The sequence below is a fragment of the Triturus cristatus genome, chromosome 1_2, assembly GCF_964204655.1.
Source record: "Triturus cristatus chromosome 1_2, aTriCri1.1, whole genome shotgun sequence".
NCBI lineage: Eukaryota > Metazoa > Chordata > Amphibia > Caudata > Salamandridae > Triturus > Triturus cristatus.
Window position 1 is genome coordinate 830,962,087 of NC_140580.1, and position 27,523 is coordinate 830,989,609.

The 27,523-nt window shown below is 48.0% G+C and overlaps 1 protein-coding gene across 2 annotated transcripts in view; it reads left to right on the forward strand.

Moving 5' to 3' along the window:
* The window catches only part of USP48 (ubiquitin specific peptidase 48), a 782,973-nt gene that overhangs the window by 336,895 nt on the left and 418,555 nt on the right, over window positions 1–27,523 (forward strand). For both annotated transcript variants that reach the window (XM_085608904.1, XM_085608905.1), the window contains exons 12-13: window positions 26,240–26,440; window positions 26,765–26,879. In XM_085608904.1, the coding sequence (XP_085465030.1) occupies window positions 26,240–26,440; window positions 26,765–26,879 (316 nt within the window). The remainder of the gene's footprint in view (window positions 1–26,239; window positions 26,441–26,764; window positions 26,880–27,523) is intronic.

The following is a 27,523-nucleotide window of genomic DNA, read 5'->3' on the forward strand; positions in this document are numbered from 1 at the left end:
ACATGACCAAAGAAGAAAATGGAAGAAAGAGAACACAAAACTGTGAGCCAACACTTGGCAGGCATAAACATCTACCCTTAACCATTCGTGGCACTAAATTCAGCAGAGAGGATAGACAGAAGAAAAGAAAACGTTTTGGGGGCAGGACGCAGGTCAGTGTCATCCATTGGTTGCGCATGCTTTGTGATTCTACGGGCAGCGTGGGTCAAGATCGTGGAACTTTACTGTAACACGTCACACTTAGTTCCTGATGTACCGTCATGATCAGGGGTTAGGATCTCCCCCTCGTCACCAGCCAGTAATGCCTCCAACACCACCACCCAAAGCCCCACAGTAGGCTGTCTCTGCTTCCTCTGTTTCGCTTCAGCGCCATAGCTTCTGCCCTCCCCATAATTCCAGCGAGCGTGTGGGGGACCCCCCTATGGCCTCCAATTTAGGGCAATTTACCGTTTTGCCCAGACTGTGGCTAGGTCATGATATTTTTCTCCAATCTGTGCTGTCTTTATGACGGGTAAATGTTCAGAAAAACAAATGGCCATGGTGCCAGCATTCCTCCTACCCAGCGTGCGCTCCATATCAGTGATCATTGCGCTCCAGAATCGCCTACTCTCAGTGCATTGCCAACCCATATGTGGAAACTCAGCATCTCTCAGGGCACATCTGGGGCACTGCATGTGGTCTGTCTGCTGTATAACATTTATTCTGTGGGGAGTCAGATAGGTGGTATGTAGGTAATTTAATTGCGTATATTTAAAGCGAGTTTTCGGCGAGACCTAGTGATCTTGCTCCATAGCCAGTCTCCACTCCCTGTCCTGGAGCCTCCTGCCTAAGGCTGTCTTCCATTACTCACACCTGCGTGGGAGGTCATCCGTAGCCATTTCTAGGGATGATTTATAGAGCCTCAAGATCAACTTCTGCCCCTAGCCAAAGGTCAGTAGGATCTGAAGGAATTCATAAGTCCAGCTTTCTGTCTACCCCTCAGACTCCACATTGATGTACCTACTGCCCGCATGTGAGGAACTGAGCACCAGGGAGGCCATCCTCCTCCATCAGGGAGTCCAGTTTACACAGGGTGGCCTCCCCTTAGCAGTCTCATACAGTTTCTATACCGACCCCAAGCCACTGTTCCAGTCTACGCTCTGTGGAGTACCACATCCTGCAGGTATGCAAGTCCCACCAGTGGGATCGCTGGAGCATAAAGCACCGAATGATGCAATCTCGTCACCAATGCCCTCCAACACCTCATCGTGAAGGTCAAAAGGTGTGACGATGGGTGGTCCCTCCCTACATCCAAGACACAAGACACTCCTGCGCTGGCTGGGTCTCCGCAAATCCCCCATGATCCTGAGTATCTCTACCCACTAGCCACCTGGCCAGCCACTGCAACTGCGCGAACAGGAAATAAAATGTGATATCAGGGACTCCTATGTCCTGCTTCTTGTAGGCCTGTGCAAGGTGGCAAAGGACACATGATTCCGCTAACCGTCCCAGACTAATTTCCGGAGCACGCCCAGTACCCCCGGCCCCCTCCAAAAAAACGTTTAGCATATTTCTGATGCACTTTGACTTGATGTTCCCTGGGTCCCTGCCAATCATGTTCCCAGGGCCTGTGTTCTTTCCCAAAACTGTACATGTGTAACCACAGTTGGCACCTCTCTTGCCACATGTCAGTCCCTTGTAAAATGTACCATACATATCACTCAGATGAGTCTCTCTCTCTCTCTCTCTCTCTCTCTCTCTCTCTCTCTCTCTCTCTCTCTCTCTCTCTCTCTCTCTCTCTCTCTCTCTCTCTCTCTCTCTCTCTCTCTCTCTCTCTCTCTCTCTCTCTCTCTCTCTCTCTCTCCCCCTCTCCCCCTCTCCCCCTCTCCCCCTCTCCCTCTCTCCCTCTCTCCCCCTCTCCCTCTCCCTCTCATATGAAGAGTCAACATGGTACACATATATGTGTGCCATGCCTTCAACCCACTGCCTATGGTATAAGTAAGTCACCCTCCTACCTACATGCACTATACCACTGGTGAAGGTACAGTTGCATGAGCACTGTACCCCTACAGTGTCTAAGTCCATTCTTAGAGTTTGTCCTTACGAACTCCACAGCACCATAATGGCTTTACTGAATTCTGGGAAGTTTGGTAGCAAACTTCTCAGCATAAGAAACCCACACTGATGCCAGTGTGGGATTTATTATGCAATGCACTCAGTGGGCATCTTAGAGATACCCCCTGAAAAACCAACAGCTTGTGGTGGGTTCCCTGACTGGTAAACACCAAACTGCCACCACAAGACAAGTTTCTGGGCCCAGAAACAAAGCCTTTCCTGGGTGGAGGTGTTCACACCTTCCCCAGGTCCAGGAAGAGCAATCTGTGGCAGGGGAGCTTCAAAGGCCTTGCCGCCTTTGCAACGTGACCCCCAATCTCTCCTGCTATCAGGAGCAGGCCCCCTTCCTGTCTCACGCACATTTCAGCAGAAAGACGGGCACGAAAAATTAGAACAGCCCAGAGGGTGTGCCCACCTCTGCCAACACTACCTCTCAGGTGGGGGAGGCGAGGTGAAGCCCTCTCTTCAGTGCTGCCAACTTGCAGATGGCGAGAACACTCCAATCAGGATTAGGGATTGTGCCCACTCCACCACGTGGGGTGAGCACACCAAGGGTGTAGTCACCCTAAGGTCTGTAGCCCATTGGCTACTACCTGAAGAACCCCTAAAATGCTCCCTAAATACAGTATTTAGTGGGCAGCCCTGAACCCAGAAGGTGGATTCCTGCAACCTACAAAGTCACACAGCTCGGAAGACTACAGAGAAGAACTGACTTGGCCCCAGCCCTAGTGGCCCATCTGCAGTTTCCGGGGATCCTGTGTCAAAAGTTGACTTGTCCTGCAACTAGCGACCTCCAAAACCCTTGGGAAGACCGGTTGCCTTAAAAAAAGACCGGATCTCCTGCAAACAGCTGCTCTGTTCAAAAGAAATTCCAAAGACAGACTCTGAGCCTGCAGAGGACAAGGAAACTCGACGCCTGAAGCCACCAATGCACACGTTGCCTACAGCCCGAGTCCAAGTGGTCCACCCATCCCAGCGAGGTCCCCCTATGCTCCAGAGTCCGAGTCCACTGTGAGTTGACCCCTTCAGGACTCCCTGATGTTGCCTGCAGCCTCCACACGGAGACTCACCCCTCCCACCCCCCCAACCACTAGTAGCCTGGTAAGGTGAAGTCTGACTTCAAAAGGCACCCCTGCATCCAGCCGCCTGGCAGACGAGGACCTGAGGTGTACCCACATCCATGAGCCCTCCAACGTACCTGTCCTGCTGTTGGTTCCTCCCGGAAGACTTCCTGGACCGAGGCTGCAGCCAAAATCCAAAACTGGCAACCCCCATAGGATTGCATTAGGCTTCCACCCCCCCACCCATAGCACCAGGCGCTGCTGGTTGTGTGGACTTGGTACTGACTTGGGACCACCTTTGCCCTGACCTTAGGATGGATTTTCAATTGCTACAGGTTGGCATCACTTTAAAAAGCAGTTTGAATTACACAGTAATTACTTTTGGGATACTTTTTACAGTACATACTAGTGAATAGTACAGCAGATTCCAATGATTAGTGTAGAACCTCTTGATTTGGAAGATCCTCTTCTAGCTTGTCATCCCTTCGACTGTTTTTCATGTGGACTTCCTCTGCCAGCTTCCATTCACGCACTTCCCTCAGCCACGCTTCGAACACAAGGGAAAGTAAAAAGTCTTTCTTACCATGTATTATAAGATCCTTAGGTGTGGTATCTCCGCATGCCACCACATTATTCAGTGTAAATCTGAAAGTAATCTGAAAGTAATCAAAAAGTATCCCAAAAGTAATTACTTTGTAATTCAAGCTGTTTTTTAAAGTGATGCAAAACTGTAACAATTGTAAATCCATCCTCAATTGCATTTCTGTGTAAAGTTTTACAATTGAAAGTGTATTTTACCTACATGTACCAAGCCCTGCTTGGTTCTAGAAATAAAATACAAGTATTCCTTTTTTTATACTTACCCAATTAGTCTGGATTCTGAGTGTGTGTAATCAGTCCTTGAGTAAGTGAATACAATACATGCTTATCACACCCTCTAGATAAGCCTAACTGCTCGCCCTCACTACCACAAAGAGAGCCGTTAGTACTTACCTAATTTAGCTTCTGTGATACCTCTGGAGAGTCCCTGAACTCTGTGCACAACATATCTTATTTCCTAGTTTCCTACACATGATGTCAAGGGTCCTAAACCAACCCTGGGGGATCAGGAGAGTAGTAATTAATATTAAAATATATTAATTAGTAATACAGGGCTCCTGAAAGTACCACCATCTTGGCAAGAGCAATCTTGCCATAAAGCGGAGCTAGGAGATCGCCAAAATTTTACGTTGCACCCAAGTGCCCGCAGCTTAGCCCCCAGGTTAGCTTCCTTTGTGTCCTTCCCATGAAACACACGCACCCCCAAATACTTAAGCTGAGTTGTGCCCATTGGATGAGTTGGTTTGTTACGTACGGGGAGCATCAATCCAGGAACCGGGGAAGGCATACGTTTTCTCCCAGTTAGTCGTAAGATCTGAGGCTTCACTCCGATCCTCCAACACGAACATGCACCAATGTATACCCAAGCAAGGATATCAAATATAGCTCAACAAGTCGTCTGCATAAAAGGTCACTACGTGCACTTCAGTGTGCGTCAGTATCCCCCAGGGACACCCACAATCCTCATTATACTGGCAAAAGGTTCCACTGCCAATGCAAAAAGCATTCAGGAAAGGTGGCAACCCTGGTGCGTTCCCTGAAACATCCCGTAGGACTCAGAGATAACACCCCCTAACCACACCCGAGCTATTACATCTGCTTACAAAAGGGCAACCCTCTGGCACCATCGTGGACCCAGGCTCATCCTCCTCATCACCTCCTGCAAATAAGACCAGCCCAACATATCAAAGGCTCTGCACAAGTCCACCGAAAGGTCCAAGGCGCTTCAGGCATATTCCTCCGCTGTTTCTTCCAGGATATGAAACAATCTACGGATGTTGTACGAGGTGTTGCGCTGCGGGATGAAACCGTTCAGATCACCATGGATGAGAGTTGGTAGAGGATCATGTAACTGATCTGCCAATATTTTACGCCCCTACCTCAGAACGAACCCCCCTTCCCCACCCGGCTTGGACACCGAAACAATTAAAGCCTCCCAAGAAGTAGCCAGCAGGCGTCCCTCTTTCAACGAGTGAGCATAGAGTACAGGTTGTCTAGGGATCAAGGACCCAACAGAAGTTAGATAAAACTGTGGGTAGTCTGTCAGTACCTGGGGTTTTCCCCCTGCTTGGTCCTCTTTTGCGGCCCTGATTTTCTCCTCCAGGATAGGAACCCCCTAGAGCCTCCTCATTCTCATCCTCCAGGCGCGGGAGCTGTGCTGTACTTAAGAACCAATCAAGACTGCTGCAGAGGGCTCCAGGCGAGCATCATACAGATCCTGATAGTAAGATGGGAATACATGAGACAACCTGGCTATGCTTAATGTAGGTTATGGTGTGACCATGCTGGTTTCCTTGAATCAGCCAGACCAACAGCCTGCCAGCCCGCCTTCTCTTCGCATTCGAGTTGTCCACACACTCTCTCCAATTGAGAGAGCGCAATTGCTCGGTAATTACCCTGCTCTCCTCCTGGTGTTCCAGCAGTCTAGGGCGTGCCGCCGGGTTGATATGAAGGGAGTTCTAAATTATTTTCGAGGTCGCTGCTGGCTGGTCAGACAGCGACCTACGCATTCCCACCAACTGTTCAATGCAGAATCCTAAAACCACCTTCAGTGACTCCACTCCTCGCAGTCCCCACATCATCTCAAAAATAGTTACTGATAAGGCTTGCTAGGGGTTCTCTGAAGATGGTCTCTAAGAGGGATGAGGCCGCTAGTCTCCATGTAGGTATTGGCGAGAGAAGTCTCCCGCATGCCAGGCCAAAAAGCACAAGATGATGGTCAGAAAGCTTGCGTGCTAGGTGTTCTACCCTGATGACAACCCTATTAATGGCTGGGCTATACAACCAACCATCAAGGTCAACATGCAAGTTATGAACTGAGGAGTATTATGTATATTCCGGCAGGGGTGCGTTGCTCACGCCATGCGTCCAGAAATCTCAAGTGGGAACAACAACCTTGGAATTGAGCGGCAGTTCTAACGGTTGGAGAGTCTGGAAGTAGTGGCGTAGAGTGGCCCAGGGCCAGGTCTACTATAGTGTTTTAGTTTCCTCGCCGGAGCATTGGTAGTCTGGCGTCGGTGCCAGCAGCGGGGTTAGGTACGGCGTCCTAGAACTGTGTTTGGTTGATGATCGGGGCATAGATGCTGCTCAACACTAACTCAACTCCATTTAGCCGTCCCCAAATAAAGACGTGCCTCCCCTCTTGTGTCAATATGGTCAGACATGATGCCACGGGTTTCCTGGGTCAAATCCACACCAGTGCACCAAGGGCATAAGACTAGAAGCTCATGGTGTACACCCAGACAATCTCTCTTTGCCGCAGAGCATTGATCTCCCCACTCATCAGATGTGTGTCTTGCAGTAGAGCCACATCCACCCTCCTGTACCGCAAATACAAGAGGATTTTGTACTGCTTTGCATCTGAACCCATACCACACACATTCCGACTAAGGAGAGTTTAAGGTGCGCTTTGTGACCTAATGAAGCATCAGAACTTCGCCCATTACTCTCCCACTCTCTCCCCCCTTCCCAACCGCCGTCCCCCGATTGTTAAAGAAATGCCACCCCAACAAATGACAAGTCCTGTGTTTTGGATATTGTCCCCTGCTCCTGAGTCGAACATTCCCAACTCCCATCTCCCAGGACAGTGCGGCAACAGCCACTTGTACAGGAACTAAACAACCAGCCTAAAACACAATGCAAGCATTCACAGTGAACTCTGCCATCCGGGAGGAGTTGATATAGGTGGCTTGTAGCTCCGCTCCACCATCGAACCTCAACCTGCTGCCTGACCCAGACTTCACAATACAAATGAAGACAAGTACTTGCAAAGTCGGCGACAGAGTGCAACAACAGATGGACCATGATTACTCCAGAGTGCCAAACACTATCCATCAGCATATAGCATATAGTCCCTGGGTGCAGGCCGAGGGCACCTCACAGCGAGTCAGTTTATCAAACATATGCACCCTCATATTCACACACCAGTGTGTAGCAGCCTAGAGATCATCTGCAGAGCGCGGAGTGATCACCGATAGAAATTGGACCAACACTTCACGGACCCTCTGAGTCCGTACCAGTCGGATTCAACCCAGATTTGCCCCCGCTAGCGTCTGATTGTCTCAATGCAGCTAAAGCATTGACAGTCTCAAGTGTCTCCCAATGACCCAGCATTGTCTGAGCCTCCTAGAGTGTGACCACCCGCGAGCTACTAAGACCTCTGTGCCTTTTCCTCCTGGGGGTCTATGTCAGGGAGTGCCAACCGTACCTGCCCCATGTGTTTCATACCACTCCCAGGCAGCCACAGAGGTGTCAAAGAAGATGGTGTTGTAGTTTACTAGAAGTTTGAGCTGGGGATGAAACTGCATATAGCAGATATTCATCTCCCTGAGTGCCCTTTTCACTACGGTGAAGGAGGCTCTGCTCCGCTGCACCTCCATGGTCTAGTCCACGGCGATAGCCACTGGTACATTGTCCACCTGAATCTGCCCACCTCTCTGGATCATTGCAGGATGAGATCCCAGTCACAATAGTGCAACAGACATGCCACCCCTGGGCGTGGTTGGCCCCCCGGGGCAGCGGCCAAGCTGCGATTGGTGCACCCTCTCCAGGGTGAAGAATTAGGACAACCCCTGCGGAGCCACCATGGACTCAGTCCTCCGAGTAGGTAATCATGTCCTGGCCCTCAGCCTTTACCGGAAGCTCAACTATTCTCACATTATTCCGCCGACTGCAGCCTTCGGTGACCTCTACTTGTCTCTCTCGAGTATCTACCCTCTAAATGAAGTTGCGCACTTGTGTCTCTAGGGCATCCAGGCGGGATCGCTATAGAGACCACCTCCGCTTGCGTTGGTCGTCGCATAGGATCCCCTAGTCCACATGTGATTCAGTCTTTTGCTCCAGGAAGTCTCTGGAATTGTTGATGGTCTCCAGAATATGTGCCAGTGTAGTGTCTGCTGGGACCCCCAGCAACAGGCCAACCCGAACACCCCCCCCCCCCCCCTTCCCCCCAGCGCTCTCCGACACTCTTTCTGGTGGTTCGTCCTGCGGCGGCGTGGATATGCGGACCACGTTCTAGTGAACCCCATTTTGAAGACCACGTCTGTGGGGGAAAGACATCCTTCCAGGGGCAGGTAGAAGGACTTACACAGACAAGGTCTGCTCCAAGAAGATGCCTTGCAACTACAGGGGGCACAGTCCTCTAGACAAAGTGGGCCGCAACAGCAGGGTGTGGGACTCCACAGCGGTCACTCACCGGGCCAGCATCAGTCAACGTCTCACAGGTAGAGTCTGGCTGCTCAAATCCTCAGCAGCTGCCAGTGGCACCTCTCGTCCAGCACCCCAACCCAGAAGCTCACTGCCCCCCAGAGGAGCAGCTTTCTTTAAATGAGGGACCGCCCCAGCCCATTCTTCACGGTGGCTTAGCTGCCACACAGGGGAAGTTGACTTGTGTACCCCTAGGGTCCAGTGCATTCCCCGGAGGCTCCTCTCATCCAGTCTCCACAGCTTGAGCCCTATAATGGGCTAAACAGCGCTGACAGGCAGCCCCCTGCAGTTTCCCAAGCAGGGCCCAGCAATCCCTCCGAAATCTGCTTTCCTCTCAGGCCGCCGCTGCGGCCCCATCCACAGAGAGCTCTTTATCAGCCGCCTCCCCTTTCGATTTGGCTAACCTCCCGCTGTGACGGCAGCCGCATCAGGGCTCTCCTGAGCACTGCAGGCGACCCACCGCAGGCCCTCTGTTTTCCCACGTCTCAACTAGGTGTGGCCTCCAACGATGCCGGCAGAGTTGTGCTGCATTGTGGCTGGGTCGCTGTGGCCAAAGTCCCCGGATCCGTCTACAGGAACCCCCCATACCTCCAGGGGGTCTCCAATGCTAGCGGGATGGTCTGGTGTCACTGTGGCTCTACTGGAGCCCCCGTCTGCCGCTCCGATGAGTACTGCTAGTATGATGTTGGGGGGTTGGCAGGAAGCTCTCCAAGGGTGCGGCCATCTTGCTAGCCATTAAACATGCCCTTGTTGTGGGAGTACCTTGATACTTCCAGCACTGCAACTGGTCAGTCTTCTTTGTGTGTCATGAGAGCACTGGTTGAAAGTAGAGCTAAGATAACAAATTGAGATTCAGAAAAGGTAAAAAAAAGTCATGCAGAATTTACAACATAGTTACTAGAGATGTTATATTTGAATCTGAAAGAGACTGTAGTTATAGATTCCTTTGCTTAGAATTACCCCCAGGCGTCAGACTGGATCAGCATACATTTTTTCTCAGCAGTACCCCTGCACCTTGGTAAGTGGCGTTGGTCGCTTCTGCGTTCCTCGTCTGTGTCGTGGTTGCTGGGATGACGGCGCAGTGTCTACTTAGATGCCCCCGCTGCACGCTGACGTCAGTTCTTTATTTTTCCGCGCCAGCCAGCGCAGATCCAGAGAGAGTGCCTCTTAGTCACTTTTTGACTAAAACGTTTTCGACTTTTGTCAACATCTTTTTCGAGTCCTCCGACTCCTGGTGCACGTACGGATATCCCATCGTCGGACTGGCTTCAAGCCTTGTGACTTGTGTCACAAGCTGAGGTCTATCAGGGATCCGCACCTTGTGTGCCTCTGGTGCCTGGAGCGCGACCACAACCCGAAGTCATGCTCCGACTGTTGGGCCATGAACCAGAAGTCTTTGCGGGAGCGGTCCCGAAAGTTTCTGGAGGTCTGGCAATCTGCTCCGCGCTGCTCGAGGTCCCGGTCGAGAGGAAGGTCTCGGAGCAATCACTACCCATCATCGGAGTCTTCACACTTTTCGGATAAGTCGAAGCACAAGAAGAAGGCAAAGAAGCATTGTCGCTCTTCGCCTTCTCCCTGTCCATCGGCCAATGCGACGTGGGAACCGGAGCGTCGTCGCTCTCTGCTCCGCATTCGGAGGCCGCTTCTGGGATGGCTCGGCGCTTCCCTCTCTTTACGGGAGCCGGATTGTTCCCTGCCCAGCTTCGAGCTTTCTACGAAGCGCTGAATAGCATCATTTCTTTTAAAAAAAACAATTTAAACAAACTAAGTGTCCAGGAAGACTAATCACAATGAATTTGATGGGCACCTTAGACCAACAATTCTAAAGTGCACAATCATTATTCAGCTTAATTATAGTATTTTCATACAAAAGACATTCGAAATCAATTGTACATGTCTTAGAATGGACAACACTTGATTAAAGTACACAATGTCAAACAATACTCATTTTGACACATACTTCAATTCAAAACATACAACAAAGCCAAATTAAGGAAAATGACAGACATTTGAATGCAAACATAATACACCAAAAATAAATATATACACATAAAACACTTGAGCAGTCCTGAATGTGGAATAAAAAACTAAGCGGACACTGTCTCCTTACCAGGCTGATTCCTGGTGTCCTGCCTATATGTGAGACATGAGGTTACATACACTATCGGGGTGTTGCCTACAATGGGGAAATGCAATTCAACTAATTGCCTCGTGGCAGACCACTCAAGAATCCTTCGTACTCAGGAGTCAACGCGTTTCAAACCCCTAGTGGTTTTGGGGATCTCCTCAGGACTCGGAGCTGGTCGTGGACTCTGAATACAGCGTTCAATGGATCCGCTGATTCTGGAGGACTGTATTTCTATTCCTCAAATGGTGCGGGCTTGCGGGTTCTAATTGGAGCAGACCCTCTTGTCTATTTTGTAAATATGGCCCCTCGATTGCTCTGAATCTTTAAACTTTCTGTGCGCAATAATAGAAGCCTGTCTGTTGAAATCAGTTCCAGCGCGATGGACTTGCATGCGCTCTTTCGCTCCATCTATTAACTAGAGGCAAGTTACAGCGTGTCTTTACTTGTTGACTCTTGCCGATTAGTATTTCGGCAGAGTTTCACTGAGTTGGAGTAATAAGAGGCTTCTATTATTGTCTGCGGGGCCGATGTCCTTACCTGTTTTCATCAGGCTGCTGGCCAATGGGCAAGCCAGTCCATCAATGCTCCCCCCCCCCCAGCCCCCCCCCCCCCGCAGCAGCCTCCAAACCTTCCTAGTCCGACTTTCCAGGGCCTCCACTTGCCAGTGGGCGGCATGATCTGCCATCACCTCCCCCACTAGCGCAACATCACGTTGGACAGGTGAGTTTTGCTGATAGTCTGAAGGGACTACTCCCTCTTCTTCGAGACTACCCCTCCGTCCATGCCACCTACACTCCATCACATGTCGGAGGATCTTTTGGCCCTTCTCCACCAGGAAGTTATAGCTCTTTTGGCCAAGGGAGCTATAGAACGCATCCCTGTGCCAGAAGTAGGTCGTGGTTGCTTCTCCCACTAATTCCTGGTGCCCAAGAAAGACAAAAGCCTGCGTCCTATCTTAGACCTCAGGAACGTCAACCATTTTCTCTGGAAGGAGAAGTTGAAGATGTTAACTTTGGCTCAGGTGTTGTCTGCCCTTGACCCTGGAGACTGGATGGTAGCGTTGGACTTGCATGACGCTTACTTTCACATCCCGTCTTGCCTGCCCATCGGCGTTACCTATGGTTCACGGTAGGCCACAAGCATTTTCAGTTCCCCATGCTCCCTTTTGGCCTACCAGCACCCCTCAGGTGTTCACGAAAGTAATGGCGGTGGTCGCAGCTCATCTGTGCAGATCAGGGGTACCAGTCTCCCCCCTATCTCGACGACTGGCTGATGAAGGCCCCAGGCTGGCGTTTCCCACCTCCAGACTACGGCGGACCTCCTGCATTGCTGGGGTTCACTATCAACGTACCAAAGTCGCACCTGATTCTCTCTTAGAAGTACCTTTTCATCGGAGCGGTTCTGGACACAGCACAATTTCGGGGCTATCCTCCCGAGCAGTGAGTCTGGGATATTCGGGCTATGATACCGATGTTTCAGCCTCTATCCCGGATTTCGGTTATAATGACCCTGAGGCCGCTGGGCCTCTTTGCCTCCTGAATCCTGTTGGTAGATCATGCCAGATGGCTTATGCGGGCTCTGCAGTGGGACCTGAAGTTCCAGTGGGTGCAGCATCAGGGGAATCTTTCCGATGTCGTCCAGATCTCGGAGGGGACTGCAGGTCATTTGCAGTGGTGGCTCTCGAACCAGGATTGGGTCCGCGGCAGATCCCTATCCCTTCCCCAACCAGAGTTCGCAGTAGTGACTGATGCGTCACTTCTGGGATGGGGCGGCCACATGGGGGAGGCAGAGATCAGAGGCCTCTGGTCTCCGGCACAGTCCGGGCTCCACATCAACTTTCTGGAGCTCCGACCGATTCGTCTTGCACTGAAAGCATTCCTTCCCTCTGTCAAGGTAAGAGTGGTGCAGGTGTTACCGGACAACACCACCGCCATGTGGTACTGCAAACGGGGCAGGCTGGGGTCGTGGACCCTGTGTCAAGAGGCTCTTCACCTTTGGACATGGCTGAAACATCAGGGCATATCCCTGGTGGTTCAACACCTGGCGGATTTCCTGAATCTCACGGTGGGCAAACTAAGCTGCCGGTGCATGATGAATCACTAATGGCGTCTTCAATCGGGGGTGGTGCAGGGTCTCTTTCAGCAGCGTGGAGAACCTTTGTTAGATCTGATTGCCATCGAAGAGAACGCACAATGTCCGTAGTTCTGCACGTTGGAGTGTCCACGGCGGCACTCTCTCAGCAACGCCTTTTGCCGCGAGTGGAATTGCGGCATCCTGTACGCTTTTCTGCCTGTACCACTTCTACCCAGAGTGCTGAAGAAGATCAAGCGCGACCGGGCCCAAGTAATTCTTGTGGCTCCAGACTTGCGCAAAGAGTCTGGTACCCCGAGCTCTTGAGCATGGCCATCGATCCTCCGATCAGTCTGCCTCTTCGGGAGGATCTTCTGTTGCAGCAGCAGGGGACGGTCCTCCACCCGAACTTGTCCAGCCCCCACCTCCTTGCATAGAGATTGGGCGGTGACAGTTGACAGCTTTCAACCGTCCTTCCAAAGTTTGTAACGTCATCTTGGCAGCCAGGCTTCCCTCCACCAAAACGGTATACACCTGTAAATGGAACAAATTTGTGGCATGTTGCACAGCAAAGGCTGTGGATCCCCTTTCTGCCCCTCTTTCAGAGGTTCTCCTCTTCATTCTTTCCTTGGCCCAGCAGGGCTCTGCTCTGGGCACTCTTAAGGGCCATCTTTCAGCCATTTCGGCCAAAGTTTGTAACGTCATCTTGGCAGCCAGGCGTCCCTCCACCAAAACTGTATATGCCTGTAGATGGAACAAATTTGTGGCATGTTGCACAGCAAAGGCTGTGGATCCCCTTTCTGCCCTTCCTTTGTCCAGCACGGCTCTGCTCTGGGCACTCTTAAGGGCTATTTTTCAGCCTTTTCGGCCTTTCTTTGCCTTCGTGATCAGCCTTCCATTTTCAAGTACCAAATTGTTAACAGATTTCTGACGGGCATTACTTCTCTTTCCTCCTCCTTCACTTGAACCTTGTGCTCACTTACCTTATGTGTGCTTCCTTTGAGCCACTACATAACTGTCCTCTTCGTCTCTTCACTTTGAATACTGCTTTCTTCTTTCCAGCACCTCTGCTCGCAGGGTGAGTGAGCTTCAAGACTTATCTTACAGGCCTCCCTTTCTTGCTGTCCATCCGGACAAAGTAGTCTTCCGTACTAGGCCCACTTTTCGCCCAAAATGGTAACCTCTTTCCACATAGCTCAGACCATCACATTGCCCACCTTCTTCCCGCCTCAGCACCCTTCCAAAGAGGAGGAGAGACTCCACCGTCTGGATCCAAAACGTGCGCTGTCTTTCTACCTTGACCGCACTAAAGACTTCCGGGAAGACGATCAACTCTTTATGGGTTATGTGGGCGCCAAGAAAGTTTGGGCAGTGCGCAAATGTATCATCTCTCGATGGGTCGTCCTATGCATTAAGATCTGTTATTCTTTGGCTAAAAAGGAACCTCCAGTAGGACAGCGCGCCCACTCTACCAGGGCGACAGCAGCTTCTCCTGCTTTGGGACGTGTAGTTCCGCTGGTTGACATCTGCCAGGCAGCCATGTGGGCATCCCTGCACACGTTCATAAAACATTACTGCCTGGACAGCCAAGTCCAGAGAGACCGCTTATTCGGCCGATCTGTTCTCCAGGACTTCCTGGTGTGAACTTGGTTCGCAGACCCACCTCCGGGGTTGGTAATGCTGGGGTATCTATTCTAAGGTAAGGAATCTATAACTACGGTCTCTTTCAGATGAACAAGTTACTTACCTTCGGCAATGATGTGTCTGTAAGAGACATTAGTAATTATAGATTCCCTACCACCCCACCCATCCTCCCCGTTCTGCGAACTGACTTCTAGGGATAATGACTACCTACAAGGCCCTAGTTATGTGCACCAGTGGTCAGTGTCTTGCATGGCTCTGCACTTCTGGCGTGGAAAGACTAAGCAGACTCTGCAACGTCATCCCGGCGACCACGACGCCGTCAACGAACATGAAGTTGACCGACGCCACCTACCGACGCGCAGGGGTACTGCTGAGAAAACATTTCTCCGGATCCAGTCTGGCGCCTGGGGGAAATTTTAAGGTAAGAAATCTATAACTACTAATGCCTCTTACAGATACATCGTTACCGAAGGTAAGTAACTTGTTCATTATGTTAGACTTACAGATGTCAAGGTGAAACAATGGGTACATGTGAAGGGTGATGTCAGAGCGGAAAAAATATGTGTATTTTGTAAGCCCTAGACAGTCCATCGGCTGTGAAAAATTGCCACATGATCACCTAGCTCCTTACAAAGGGCATGATTATGTTAAGCAGCAGCAACTTAGTGTGAATGAGAAGAGTGGTGATTTTAGTGAGTAGGGAAGCTCAGAGGAAATCTCAAAGCATCAGGCCAAACATCTGAGTGGCAAGAGTGTGTGCATCGATGTTGAGAAGTACAACAAACCGAGTGTAAGAGAATATGACAAAGTAGGGAATGAAACTCAAACTGCAGTGAGTAGATATTAGTTGAAGTCTGGTCAGTTTTGGTAGAAACATCAAACTGCCTCAAAAACTTAAGTAATATGAATGTTCCTAATTCTTGGATTTACGGTGTGGCTTAATTTGTTAGCTGGATACTCATACTTATTTTCATGTTTAATGCATTAATCAGAATGTATTTTGCTGTTTGTGTAATTTTTTAATATTTGTTTTTGTATTTCATGACTTGTGTTGAAATGCACAATAATGCTTGGATCTTCAATTATTTATGTATGTGAATTGTTTAGGGACAAGTATGTGTAGTATAGTGTTAGTCTGTACATTAATTCACTTTATAATGTGCCACCTTAAGGGCAGAATTCAAATGATGCCTTTTATGTTCCTGAATTTTTCTAATTAAAGTAGGAGTTTAGTTGAATCTGGACTACGAGCTGTGAAGCTGCTGCTGGTTGGGTTTTGCATAGACTGAATCTATTTATTGATCTACATAGCTCTGTACAGAGCCTTGCTGCAATAGGTTAAACCGATCAATTGATACAATAACAACCTGAGACCGCATTCCTGTGAACAGTGCGTTACAGCAGTGCTTGAAACAGCTATATAAATCTTCTATTTTTTCAATTTTTGTTTGCTGCACCAGTCAGTGCGGATAGAGTGCTGTGATCTTTGGGGCATCACTCTTAATTTTACAGTGGTTGTAGCCTCAAAGTGGTTAAATGTTTTGCTTACTTTCCTTACTCCCGAGTAAAAGTAAATAAGATTGTTAGCTTTCTACAAGCCTCTTGTCTTGACATGAACTAAGTCGTGGGCAAAGAAGTTACATGTTCTTACTCTAATATTCTTTTTTTATTTATTTTTTATTCTTTTTCTTAGCCACATGTATAAATACGTTACATCAAAAGAAAACAGAAATAAAATAAAATGCCAATGGTCATTACCAGAGCACGTGAAAACACAAAGAACAGAACATAACTATATGCATATCCAATTACAATTACCAAACATGTAAAGCAAAGGGAGACAAATACAGAAATAATACCATTGATTCTTAGTCCCAATGAAGACTGGACCACAACCTTTTAAATTTTAGCCAAGAGCGTGGACCTCTGGCTTTGGCTAACACTATTTCCATTTAAAAAATTTACCTTAGTGTGACCCAAAATTCATTAATATTTGGACTCACTCTTTGAATCCAGGCAATGCATAAACGGGCACATGCCAGAATGATTGAAATAGCTGATCTCGTAAGACAACCCCAATCTGAAAGTACCCCTAACACTATTTCCTTCGCTGAAGTCTGGTTATCATGTCCAACCAACGTTGCAAGCCCATGGGTTACATCGGACCAAAATGTATTCAACATAGGACAGGTGATAAACATATGACGTAAATCTGCAGCATATTCTTGACACTTCGGGCAATATGACTTAGTAGCTGATTGGGTATTACCCCACTTAGAAATTCGCTCTGGGTTGTAATATAGCATAAATATAACTATGTTGCTGAAGTTTCAAACTGACTGACGTCACTGCAGAATCTATAGTTTCCAAAGATTCCTGTACCTCCTCTTTAGTTATATTAATATTGAAAATCCGACTTAACGGCTACCTTTATACCGTCCTCACTAACAGCTGCTATAAGTTTCTGATAAGTTTTGAAGATAGTTCCTCGGCCTGTAGTGCGATAAAATACAGATAGTACCTCAGAAGGATTGGATAACTCTAATATGCCCCGACCGCGAGTGAAAAAATCTCTTACTTGTCAGTACTTATACAAATAGGTCTGTAGCAACCCAAATTCTTCTTTCAGGGCTACATAAGACCTGACTCCTTGTCCATCATACAATTGGCCAAGCTGTGTTATACCCTTGGGCTGCCACTCACTTGACTACACTTTCCCAGTGTAGTCATGAAATATGTCAGGCAGCATGGGGTTTCCCTATAATGCAGTAAATACATGCAGATCTGGTAGTGCATATTCTTTATGAATTTCATGCCATATCCTAGTAATGTCCCTAACTACCTTAAATCGAACCCGCTTACAGTAATTAGGGTCAGACGTTTTGTACAATAAAAACCCCTTATTTAATCCACAGGCCAGTTGGTATGAGAGCCAAATAGTACTGGTGCCGGCCCCTTAAGTAAACTTTGTATTCGACCGACAAATGCAGCCCAATAATACAATTTAAAATCTGGGAGTTTAAAACCACCTTGTTTGTACAATAGTTTTATATACCGGATGGCTCTCCTTGCATGCCGATAGCCCCAAGTAAAGCTACCAATGGCACAGTCTAAACGCTGAAAAATGTCAGTGGTACCCATAGCAGAATTGTGCGAAAAAGGTACAAAAACTTCGGAAGAATATTCATTTTAACAATGTTGCACCTCCCATATATGCTAAGGGGAAGCCGGTGCCAACATCACAGTTTTGCCACCACCTTTTTAAGCAGTGGCTTGTAGTTAAGTGTAATCATATCATCAATTTGGCTGCTAAGACAGACTACGAAATATATTGCCGTTCGTGTAATCCCTAATGTTATTGGGGGCGTTTCAAGTTGAAAATTGAAAATCGTCTGGGTCTTATTCAAGTTTAATTTATATCCGGAAAAAGGGCCATATCGCTAGGCCGCTTGTGTGATTTCTGCTAGAGCATTTACTGGTGCAGTAGAAAAAAATGGTAATATCCGCATATGCGGTTAGTTTTAATTCCAGCCCATTAAGAGAAACCAGAGGAGTCTCATCATTGCACAACAAATGCTTAATAAAAGGCTCAATATAAAGGCTCAATATAAAGAGCAAACAATAAAGGGAATAACGGGCAGCCCTGCTGCGTACCCCTTTGGGCAGCAAAGTAAGAAGAGAAATGACCATTAAGCTTGACTGCATCTATTGGGTTCCTATATAGTTTCTGTACCTCTGCGCCGCCGTGTCTCTACCGGGGACAAAAATATGCTGCTGTTCGGAGATGAATAACTGGGGCTAATTGTGATGCGAGAATTTTGTAATTTATTTTTTTGCATCGGCTTTGATTAACGATATGGGCTGCTAAGAGCTCATATCATCTATTGGTTTCCCCTTTTTTAGGAAAACAATAATATTAGTAGTATTCCAGGAGGAGGGATCATCCTCCCCTTGAATAATTTCATTGCATAATGCACGAAAGACAGATATCAATGTATCTTAAAAGATTTTATAAAATTCAAGCGGGATATTGTCCTCACCAACCGCCTTGCCAGTTGGCAGAGCACTAATCGCTTCCTCAACATCCCCAATGTCAACATCTTTTTGCAAAAGCTCGGAGAGCATTGGATTCAAAACAGGCATTGCGCTCTCCTGAATGTATGCCAAGGCAGTTTGTTGGTTAAAACATACTGAATCGCCACATGTCAGCATAAAAATAGCCTAAATTGTTGCACTATGTCAGTAGATCTAGTGTAAATAAGACCATCTACCCCTTTAATTAATTTAATATGCAATCTAGCCCTTTGATCAGCAATCTGGTTAACCAACAAACGGCCCACCCTTTCCCCGTATCCTTACTGTTTGGATTTGTACTTATTATAGTTATTTGCTACTTTATCCCTTAACCTTCTCCTGAGCGTAGCTCTTACCTCGACAACCTGCTGATAGATCAATTGTTCACCTGTATCCTTTACAGCAATAGCTCTAGCATGTTGTTGCTCCAGATCTAAATAGAGCCTGTGTTCCTGCTCTAACAAGCAGGCACCCTGCCGGTTCTGTTTTATAATATATTGCAGCGGGACCCCTCTTACATAGGCCTTCAAACAGTCCCGTACTATTGCAATAGGCGCCGTGCCCAAATGATTCTCTATATACTCCCCTAATGTTCCTCGCATTAGTTCTACATACTCTGGATTACTGAGGAGGTGTCTAGGAAAAGAAAATTCCCTAACTGACTCCTTAACCCCAGGCTGAAACTGCACTGTTAGCATCACCGGGTTGTGGTCAGATTTTAGGACATAACTCTATGAATGCATTTTCCAACATAATATTACTAACAAAAATCATGTCAATCCTCGAATAATGTTTGTGCGGGGATGAAAAAAATTTGTAACCCTGTATAGTTGGAAATAATCTCCTCCAAGAATCCTCCAACTGATGTATATGAAGGAGTTCTAAAATAGCTGCCCTGGTCTTACACATTCTAACACGAGCTGTAGCATTAGTAGTATCAATCTTCCTATCTAGGATACAATTAACATCTCCCATAACTATCAGCTCTCCAGCCCACTCCAGTAGCTCAGAGCATAAATGAAAGATAACCTCCGGACAGTCGGTATTAGGGCCGTATACTTTACATACTGTAACATTACGCCCATAAATCATCAGTTGGGTAATTGCCCATCTCCCTTTAGAGTCGGCCATTGTTCGAAGGGCCGTAGCCCTACAGCTCTTGGACTTTAATAGAGCCACCCCTCGGATAGAAATTGATTGCGAACTACATACAATTATGTCATAACCAAGCTGTTTTAACTGAGCTCTGTCTTTATGGGCAAGATGCGTTTCAGCACACCCTAAAATATGGGGTTTAAATACACGGAGCTCCTCCATTACTAATCGGCGCTTACCAGCCTGATTAAGCCCCGGCACATTCCAACACGTATACTTAAGGTCCGGCATTTAAAAGCACTTGTAAACTCGATCCGATTATCTCCCCCCCCCCCCCCACCTGTGCTCAACCAATGTGAAGTTAGCTAAACTGTGGTTCTTTACACCCCCCTCGCTGGCCCCCCTCCTACCAGTCGACCAATCATACATTTTCAAACCCTCCCCCTCCCTTCCTACCACCCCCAGTACCTACGAAAAGGAATCGCCCCCTTCCTTGCTGTCCCAAAATTGACAGCATAGAGAAGACACCGCCTCTACACCCCCTCCCCACGAGACCCTAGGGCCCCCGCACCCCACCCACATCTCCCAAAGCAAGTATTCCACAGGGACATAGCAAGAAAAATAAAATAGACACAGATAGTTTTGGAAATGCAAATCAAAAGAAAAAGGTTTTAACAGGTTATTCCTCTCTGTTGTCCTAATTATTGCTACCTTTAAGCGTAAAATCATTCCTTAACAATAGACTGCCACTTTGATAAGGCTTGTTTAACATCCTGTTCATTAATGAAAAAATGTGGACGGCCATCCTTAATACGGGCCGGTTCTTGCAACAACACTTGTGAACATAGTCTTTAAGGGGTCCATTAACTGGCGTAGGCTCCATCTCTTGTCCATTGTTGCTTTACACAAGTCAGAGCGCACAAAGATAGACATTGTATCCACTTTGACAGGAGCCGATGGGCGAGCCTTTAGATAAATCGTTTGACGTAACCGAAAATTGCCCAGAAACACAAGAATTGGTCGGGCAAAGTTGGACCTAGCTTGGTTACCATGCGAAATAAACCAAGACAGTCTGTGCGCCCGCTGAACCAGAGTATCCATATCCCAGTCTGCTAAGTCGGGAAAAGCTTTCTGGAAAAGACTGACGATCGTTGCCTTCCCTTCCTTCTGGAGTGCCAAAAATCCTTAAATTCTGACGCCGCTGCCGATCCTTGGGTCTTCAATCTTGGATTGCATAATCAGCATTTGCGATTCCTTTGTTTTTGCGAGATTCACAGTGTACGTATTGGCCCCTTCCACAGCCGCAACACGCTGCTGTAAATCCGTAACCTCAGAGGAAAGCTGGGTAACCTTAGTTGTGACATCCGTCAGTACTTGCTTAATCTCTCTGCTGTCAGCTTTAGCCTGTTGATAGTATTCTTAAGCCTCAGCTCTCTGAATGACCAACACTTGCATAATCCTAGACACTGATGACTCTTCACAGTCTAACAATTCCTGATCATTAGTAGTGACTCCTAGTTCCAACTCAGATGACGGTATATGTACAGAGCTGGAAGCCAAAACTGGAGGTGCTATAGAAAGTGCTATAGAAGCGCCAGTCACAGTTTCCATTACTTGTACTGTCGACCCAACTGACAGTGGGGCTAAAAGATTTGAGTTTCTGCTGTTAATTTTGCCTGGCAGCCTATACTGACCATCGGTGCCATCCTGAGCAGCAGATACAGCACCAGGAGTGAGTGCTAATGTAGATTGCTCAGCGTCAACTCCTGGTCCTTCTCCCCCTGCCGCTGCCACTGCCGTTGTTACCATGTTACCAGAATTGGAAAGCCGGAAAATAATGGCCTTAACTTCACCCTTTGTGGCTACCCATTTACGCAAAGGGCTAGCCCCGGGGCTAACTTTCGCAGTACTTTCAGATGCCTCCTTTAGACGTCCCAGTGCATCAGTCACTTGTTGTTTCGCTCCCCCACCACGACCCGTACCACCTTCACCTGCCCTAACAACTTTAGGGCCCTTTGCTTTTGCTCCTTCCACCCCCTACAGGGGCAATGGTTTTTGGGCTGCCAAAGTCCCCTGACTCGTTAGTACAGCCGGTCGGAGTGCCTTGTTGAGTCGAATGCTCTGCATGATAGCTTGGCTGAGTGTTTTCCGGACCTTGAACAGGATTAGGCTGCACCAAGTTTACAGCCCGTTTAGTGCGATTTACTTCAGCGGTCGCAATATCCACAGAGCTACAAATCGATTGTTCCAGAGGATTCACTAAGTCAGTATTGGAGCAGTTCCCGTCTCCTAAACCAACACTTAATGCACTGTTCAATTGCTGTACACCGGTTTCAACAGGATCCTCTGAAATAAGTCCTCTGAATCCTACAGTTAATCCTTTTGTTACAAGTGGCACTATCTCCTGGATCAATATGCACTTCTTTTTTCACATAAATATCTTCCTCCATTTTATTGTTAGCCTTGGCACCGTTAACCAGATCTATTGCAGCCAGTTCCAATGTCCTACCAGCTTCTTGACAAGTGGAGGCAGGGGATATTCTAACCGGTCGGTTTGCTGCCCCAGCCTCATCACCCCAGCCCTCCTGAACTGCAGCATTTAGCAACTCTGCAATCTCGAACCCCGGAATGGAGTTCTCAGACCCGCAGGACCGGAGTAGCTCGGTTGCTCTCCCGGAGCGCAGCAACTGCAAAATAGTTTTTTCACACCTGAGACCCGGCACAAACACCAGGCCCGGAAGTGAGTACACCATCAGTCAAAGCGTCGCATGCCGGCAGCTCACCTGTAGACGCGGTGTTACTGCAGGCTTCCTCCATCATCATCGTCCGGGCCCCCCATAGCTTTTGCGGCTGTGGTAAACACTTCATTTCGGCCGCATCCTTTAGCGGCGCGCTGTCGAGCCATTCTAGACTCCTGTACCTTCTCCGATAGCAATCAATCAATCCATTTGTAGAGCGCACTACTTACCTGTGAGGGTCTCAAGGCGCTGGGGGGGGGGGGGGGGCTTTGGTGCTGCTACTGCTCGAACAGCCAGGTCTTGAGGAGTCTCCTGAAGGCCAGCAGGTCCTGGGTCTGTCATAGGCGGATGGGGAGGGTGTTCTAGGTTTTTGCAGTGAGGTGAGAGAATGATCTGCCTCCGGCAGTCGTTCAACGGATGCGGGGGATGGTGGTGAAGGCGAGGTCAGCGAAGCGAAGCTGTCGGTTTGAGGTGTAGAAGGTGAGTCGTTCGTTGAGGTACGCTGGTCCGGTGTTGTGGAGAGCCTTGTGAGCGTGGGTGAGGAGCTTGAAGGTGATCCTCTAGTTGACGGGGAGCCACTGCAGGTCTTTTAGGTGGGCTGTGATGTGGCTGTGGCGGGGGATGTCGAGGATGAGGCGTGCAGAGGCGTTTTGTATGTGTTGTAGTCGTTTCTGGAGTTTGGCTGAGGTTCCTGCATAGAGGGCGTTGCCGTAGTCCAGTCTGCTGCTGACGAGGGCCTGGGTGACCGTCCTTCTGGTACCGGTGGGGATCCAACGGTAGATCTTGCGGAGCATGCGGAGGGTGTTGAAGCAGGAGGAGGAGACTGCGTTCACTTGTTGGGTCATTGCCAATGCGGAGTCCTGGATGACTCCCAGGTGGCGTGCGTGGTTGGTGGGCGTCGGTGCAGCTCCCAGTGCGGCTGGCCACCATGAGTCGTCCCAGGCGGAGGGGGTGGACCCGATGATGAGGACCTCCATCTTGTCCGAGTTCAGTTTCAGGCGGCTGTTCGTCATCCATACGGCGATGGCCTTCATTCCTTCGTGGAGGTTGGATTTGGCGGTGGTGGGGGGCCTTGGTGAGGGAGAGGATCAGCTGTTGATGATATTGCGGAGATGGGGTGCGATGGTGGAGCTAGCAGTCTTGAAGATGTGGTGCGGGCAGGGGTCAGATGGTGAGCCGTAGTGGATGGTGTTCATGATTTTGATGGTGTCTTCGTCATTGACGTGAGTCCAGGAAAGCAGGGGGTCGATGTGGCTGGGGGGCGGTGAGTCTGAGGATTCTGTATCTGTCGGGGGACTGGTTACTGAAGCTGTCGTGGATGCTTGCGATCTTGCACCGGTAGAAGGTGGCTTAGGAGTCTCAGAGGTCTTGTGATGGCGGTATGTCGTTGGAGTTGGAGCTGGGGTTGGAGAGTACCTTCACGATGTTGAAGAGCTCTTTGCTGTTGTGTTCGTTGTTGTCAATGCGCTCTTTGAAGGAGGTCCTTTTGGTGGTTCGGATGAGTTGGTGGTGTCTGCGGATGGCGCTCTTGTAGGCTGTGTGGCTGTCCGGTGTCTGATCGTGGTGCCACTTCTTCTCGAGTCCGCGGCAGGCCTGCTTGGATGCATGGAGGTCGGCGGTGAACCAGATGGCTTTTCTGTCGGTGCGTCTGTTCGAGGGTTTCTTGATCGGGGCGAGGGTGTTGGCACAGTCGTTGATCCATTGCCTGAGGTTGAGGGCGGCGGAGTCGGTGTCAGTAGCGTCCTTCGGAGGGTTGCGGGCGAGGGAGGTGACTAGCTGGTCTTCGTGACTTTGCTACAGCTGCGGTGTGGGGCGCGTTGTGTGCGGTGGTGCATGGTAGGCTTCTTGAAGGTGATGTGGACGCAGCGGTGGTCGGTCCAGTGAAGTTCGGTGGTGTGGTGGAAGGTGACGTGGTTGCTGGCTGAGAAGATGGGGTAAAGCGTGCGTCTGGCGGAGTGGGTGGGAGTCGTGGCTAGCTGTTCGAATCCGAGGTTGTCGAGCAGGGTGGTGGAGTTGCTGTCGTTGGTGTTCTCGAGGTGGAAGTTCAGGTCTCCGAGGAGGATGTAGTCCGTGTACACAAGGGCGTACATGTTGATGAAGTTGGTGATGGAGTCGCCCAACTGTGGCCGGGGGCGGGTGGTCTGTAGATAAGGGTTCCTCTGAGGGTGGTGTTGGGGGGACGGTGAGGATCTCGAAGTGCAGGTGTTCGGCGGTGATGAGCGTGTTGTCTGTGCTGGTCGTGACTCTGAGGGTGTTCCTGTGGACGATGGTGATTCCCCCTCCTGTTCTGTTGGTGCGGTCCGTAGCAGCACTGAACTCCGCTTGCGATCACGAACTCAAGAACTACTCCCAAATTCGAAAAGCGGCAGCAGCGGTACCAGCAGTGGAGTCCAACGTACTGTGCGGCTTGTATAGACTTCCCTTCTCAATGGAACAATCCAGCACATTTGTTTTTCGTAAGTGGTACAGCCAGTGTCCTGTTTAAATTGTAGAACAAACCGGTATTGCGTTAGTAGCTACCCGTGAACACATTGAAAGGCGGCGGGCGGGCCGCCAGTTGCTCACCGGGGGCTCACGGGAGAAACAGAGAGGAGTGTCCTCAGCGTGGAGTCAATCCGCCATCTTCTTTTCCTAGTTTTTACTCCAATATTCTTAGTCAATGAGCACTTTACAGTACAAGAAAAAAAAACATAGTCCCTTATTTACAAGAGCAAATGGATGTCATGGTATTTCTACTGCTTACACTTCCTGTATGCATGGAAAATTCAAAAGCTCATTCCAGGTGTACAATTCAGAAGAATCTCCTTTTCACTTTCTTCTTCTTCTTCTTTTTCTTCTTGATTGATAAGATGATGCAATCTTCTAATTTATAAAATATTTTTTCTGACATAATGTCAATGTGAAAACCTTGTTTGTTGTGAAATGCCACTGTTGCAGGTGAAGCACAAATGTAAGAGTTCTTTCATGTTCGTTTGCGGACTTAGCTTTGTATTTGTTGGTGCAGGGTGTATTTCCTTGTCCGCAGAGGAGATAGTCCGAGGCTTGCCTTGTTCAAAATGTAAACTTGTGTTAATTGTTTATGGACATTTTACTGAAATCTTTTTAATTTTGTTACCAGATTGCACACTTCACATAGCTGTAGCATATTCAATATTGACTTCTCACGGTTCTGACATGAAAAACGATTTGCATGTTATTTGCAGAGATTCCTAAAAATAAACCTGTCTCTGGCTCTTACTTCCCATGCTCCTTCCCTTTTTTGATTGTTTGCCCTAACCCACTTTATCCTAAAAATATCCGGGATCAGTGTTTTCCTAAGCCGAACCATTGTGTTTCTACCCTGAAAACAGTAATTTCTCTTCCCCAAACTGTGAGATAGAGCAGCCTTTCATCTGAGTCATAACCCATTGCAGTTTCAGACGAAACTGATATTTCTCTCAAAGAATGCATTTTGTAGCTCATCAAAATGACGTTTGGGAGATTTTAGGTATAGCTATGATTTTGCAAAAGTCTAGAACAAAAATATTAAGTTCTAGTAGGCAACATAAGCATATTTGTAATTGAATACATATTTCCTACCCTTCCTTGAGTGTCCTTGAATTCATTTTTCAGGGAAGGAGGTCTGCACAAGCATTTGCAATGTAAACCAAAGTCTAAGTCCCTTAAGCTTTTCTCAAGCGCTTTTGTAGCTGTTACATTTTTTAGATGCCTTTTGGTTTTAAGAACACACACAGTACAACATAATTGCATAGATTCAGTGCCTATTTGTAATACTCCTTTGAAGTATGCCTTAAATGTTTTGTGACCTTTTAAAGTTCATCAATTTTTTTAAGTTTTGGTTCTAACTGCATACTGAGAAAATGTCTCTGCTACTCAATATAACAATGTAAACTGTCTTGTAAGGTTTTTTTTAAATTAACTATTGAACATTTGCTGACTTGAGTTACATTCAAATGAAACCTGACATGGTTTCAGAATATATTTGTCCTGATGAGTTTGATTCGATAGGTAATGTAAGTTTCTTTTTTTAGAGCCTCACTATGAGTTTGTATCTCTGGAATGGCTCCAGAAATGGTTGGATGAATCCACTCCAACCAAGCCCATTGATAACACCAAATGCCTGTGCCCTCATGACCGGTTGCACCCTGATAAAATCTGCACCATGAAGAGGATATCTACTTATGCCGCAGATATTATTTACAGCAGATACGGGGGTGGTCCCAGGCTGACTGGTAAGAGCTAGTGTTTTTAGACAATCTACATATTGGATAGCTTGAGCATTAACAGGTTCTAAGATGCAATAAGGTTGTTATTTTAGCTCCTTTTCTTTCTTAAAATCAAGGGGAAGATTAAAGTGCTGATTAAGTTTAATCTACCCTGCCATGTTGTGGCTGATATTTTTGATATGAATTCAAAGTTCTTTTGCACTAGATAAAATATATAAAGTTGTTTTAACTGTTTTATGAATGTGTTCTAAATTCAATAATCTCTCTGAATTGACCTATTTTTTTGCATTCCTCTGTCTTACCTAGTTTTGGAAAATTATTTTCTTGCAGCTAAAGCTCTCTGTAAGGATTGTGTGGTAGAGAGGTGTCGGGTTTTGAGATTGAAAAGTCAACTAAATGAAGACTACAAAATTATCACAAACCTTGTGAAGGTCACAATGCTGAGGTAATGACCAGTTATTTTAGTTTTTTAAGCATTTTATATTAAGTCGGGTATCTGTTTCATCTGGGATGTTTACTGTAATTGAGGATTGAGGAAGTATAATGTTCAAAACACAGAAAGATAATATTCCTCAAAAACTGTCTCTCTAGCATCTGAACATGTGGAAAGGTATACCTTTGTGTTTATTGCCCTTGGGCCTAATAACAGTCTGTCTTTGTCTGTCGGGATATTCTTCCCTTGTTACTCAGCCTCTGGGGAGGGTCCACGCTTCGCGTGCGGAGTTGTTTCTCAGAGAATTGCTCTATCCTTTACTTCTTGGTTTGGAAATAGACAGTGTCTCATACTGTCCTTTATGATGGTGTTGTGCACCATCCGATTTCTTTGCCTCACGGATTTTTTCTTCTTCGCACGCTGTTCCCATACTTTCACAGTTTTTTTGGTGGCCTCACGTAGTGCTGCGGAAAAGTTTCTCCGTAGAAAACTGACGTCAGTGCACCGGGAGGGACTTGTATAACCTCGCTGGACGACATCAGGGCGGGGTCGTGTGGCGCCGTCCCCGGGCGCGCAGAGGTGCTGCTGCAAATTTTTTCCGGATCCAGTCTGACGCCTGGGGATATTCTAAGTTAAGGAATCTGCGGCTAGACAAC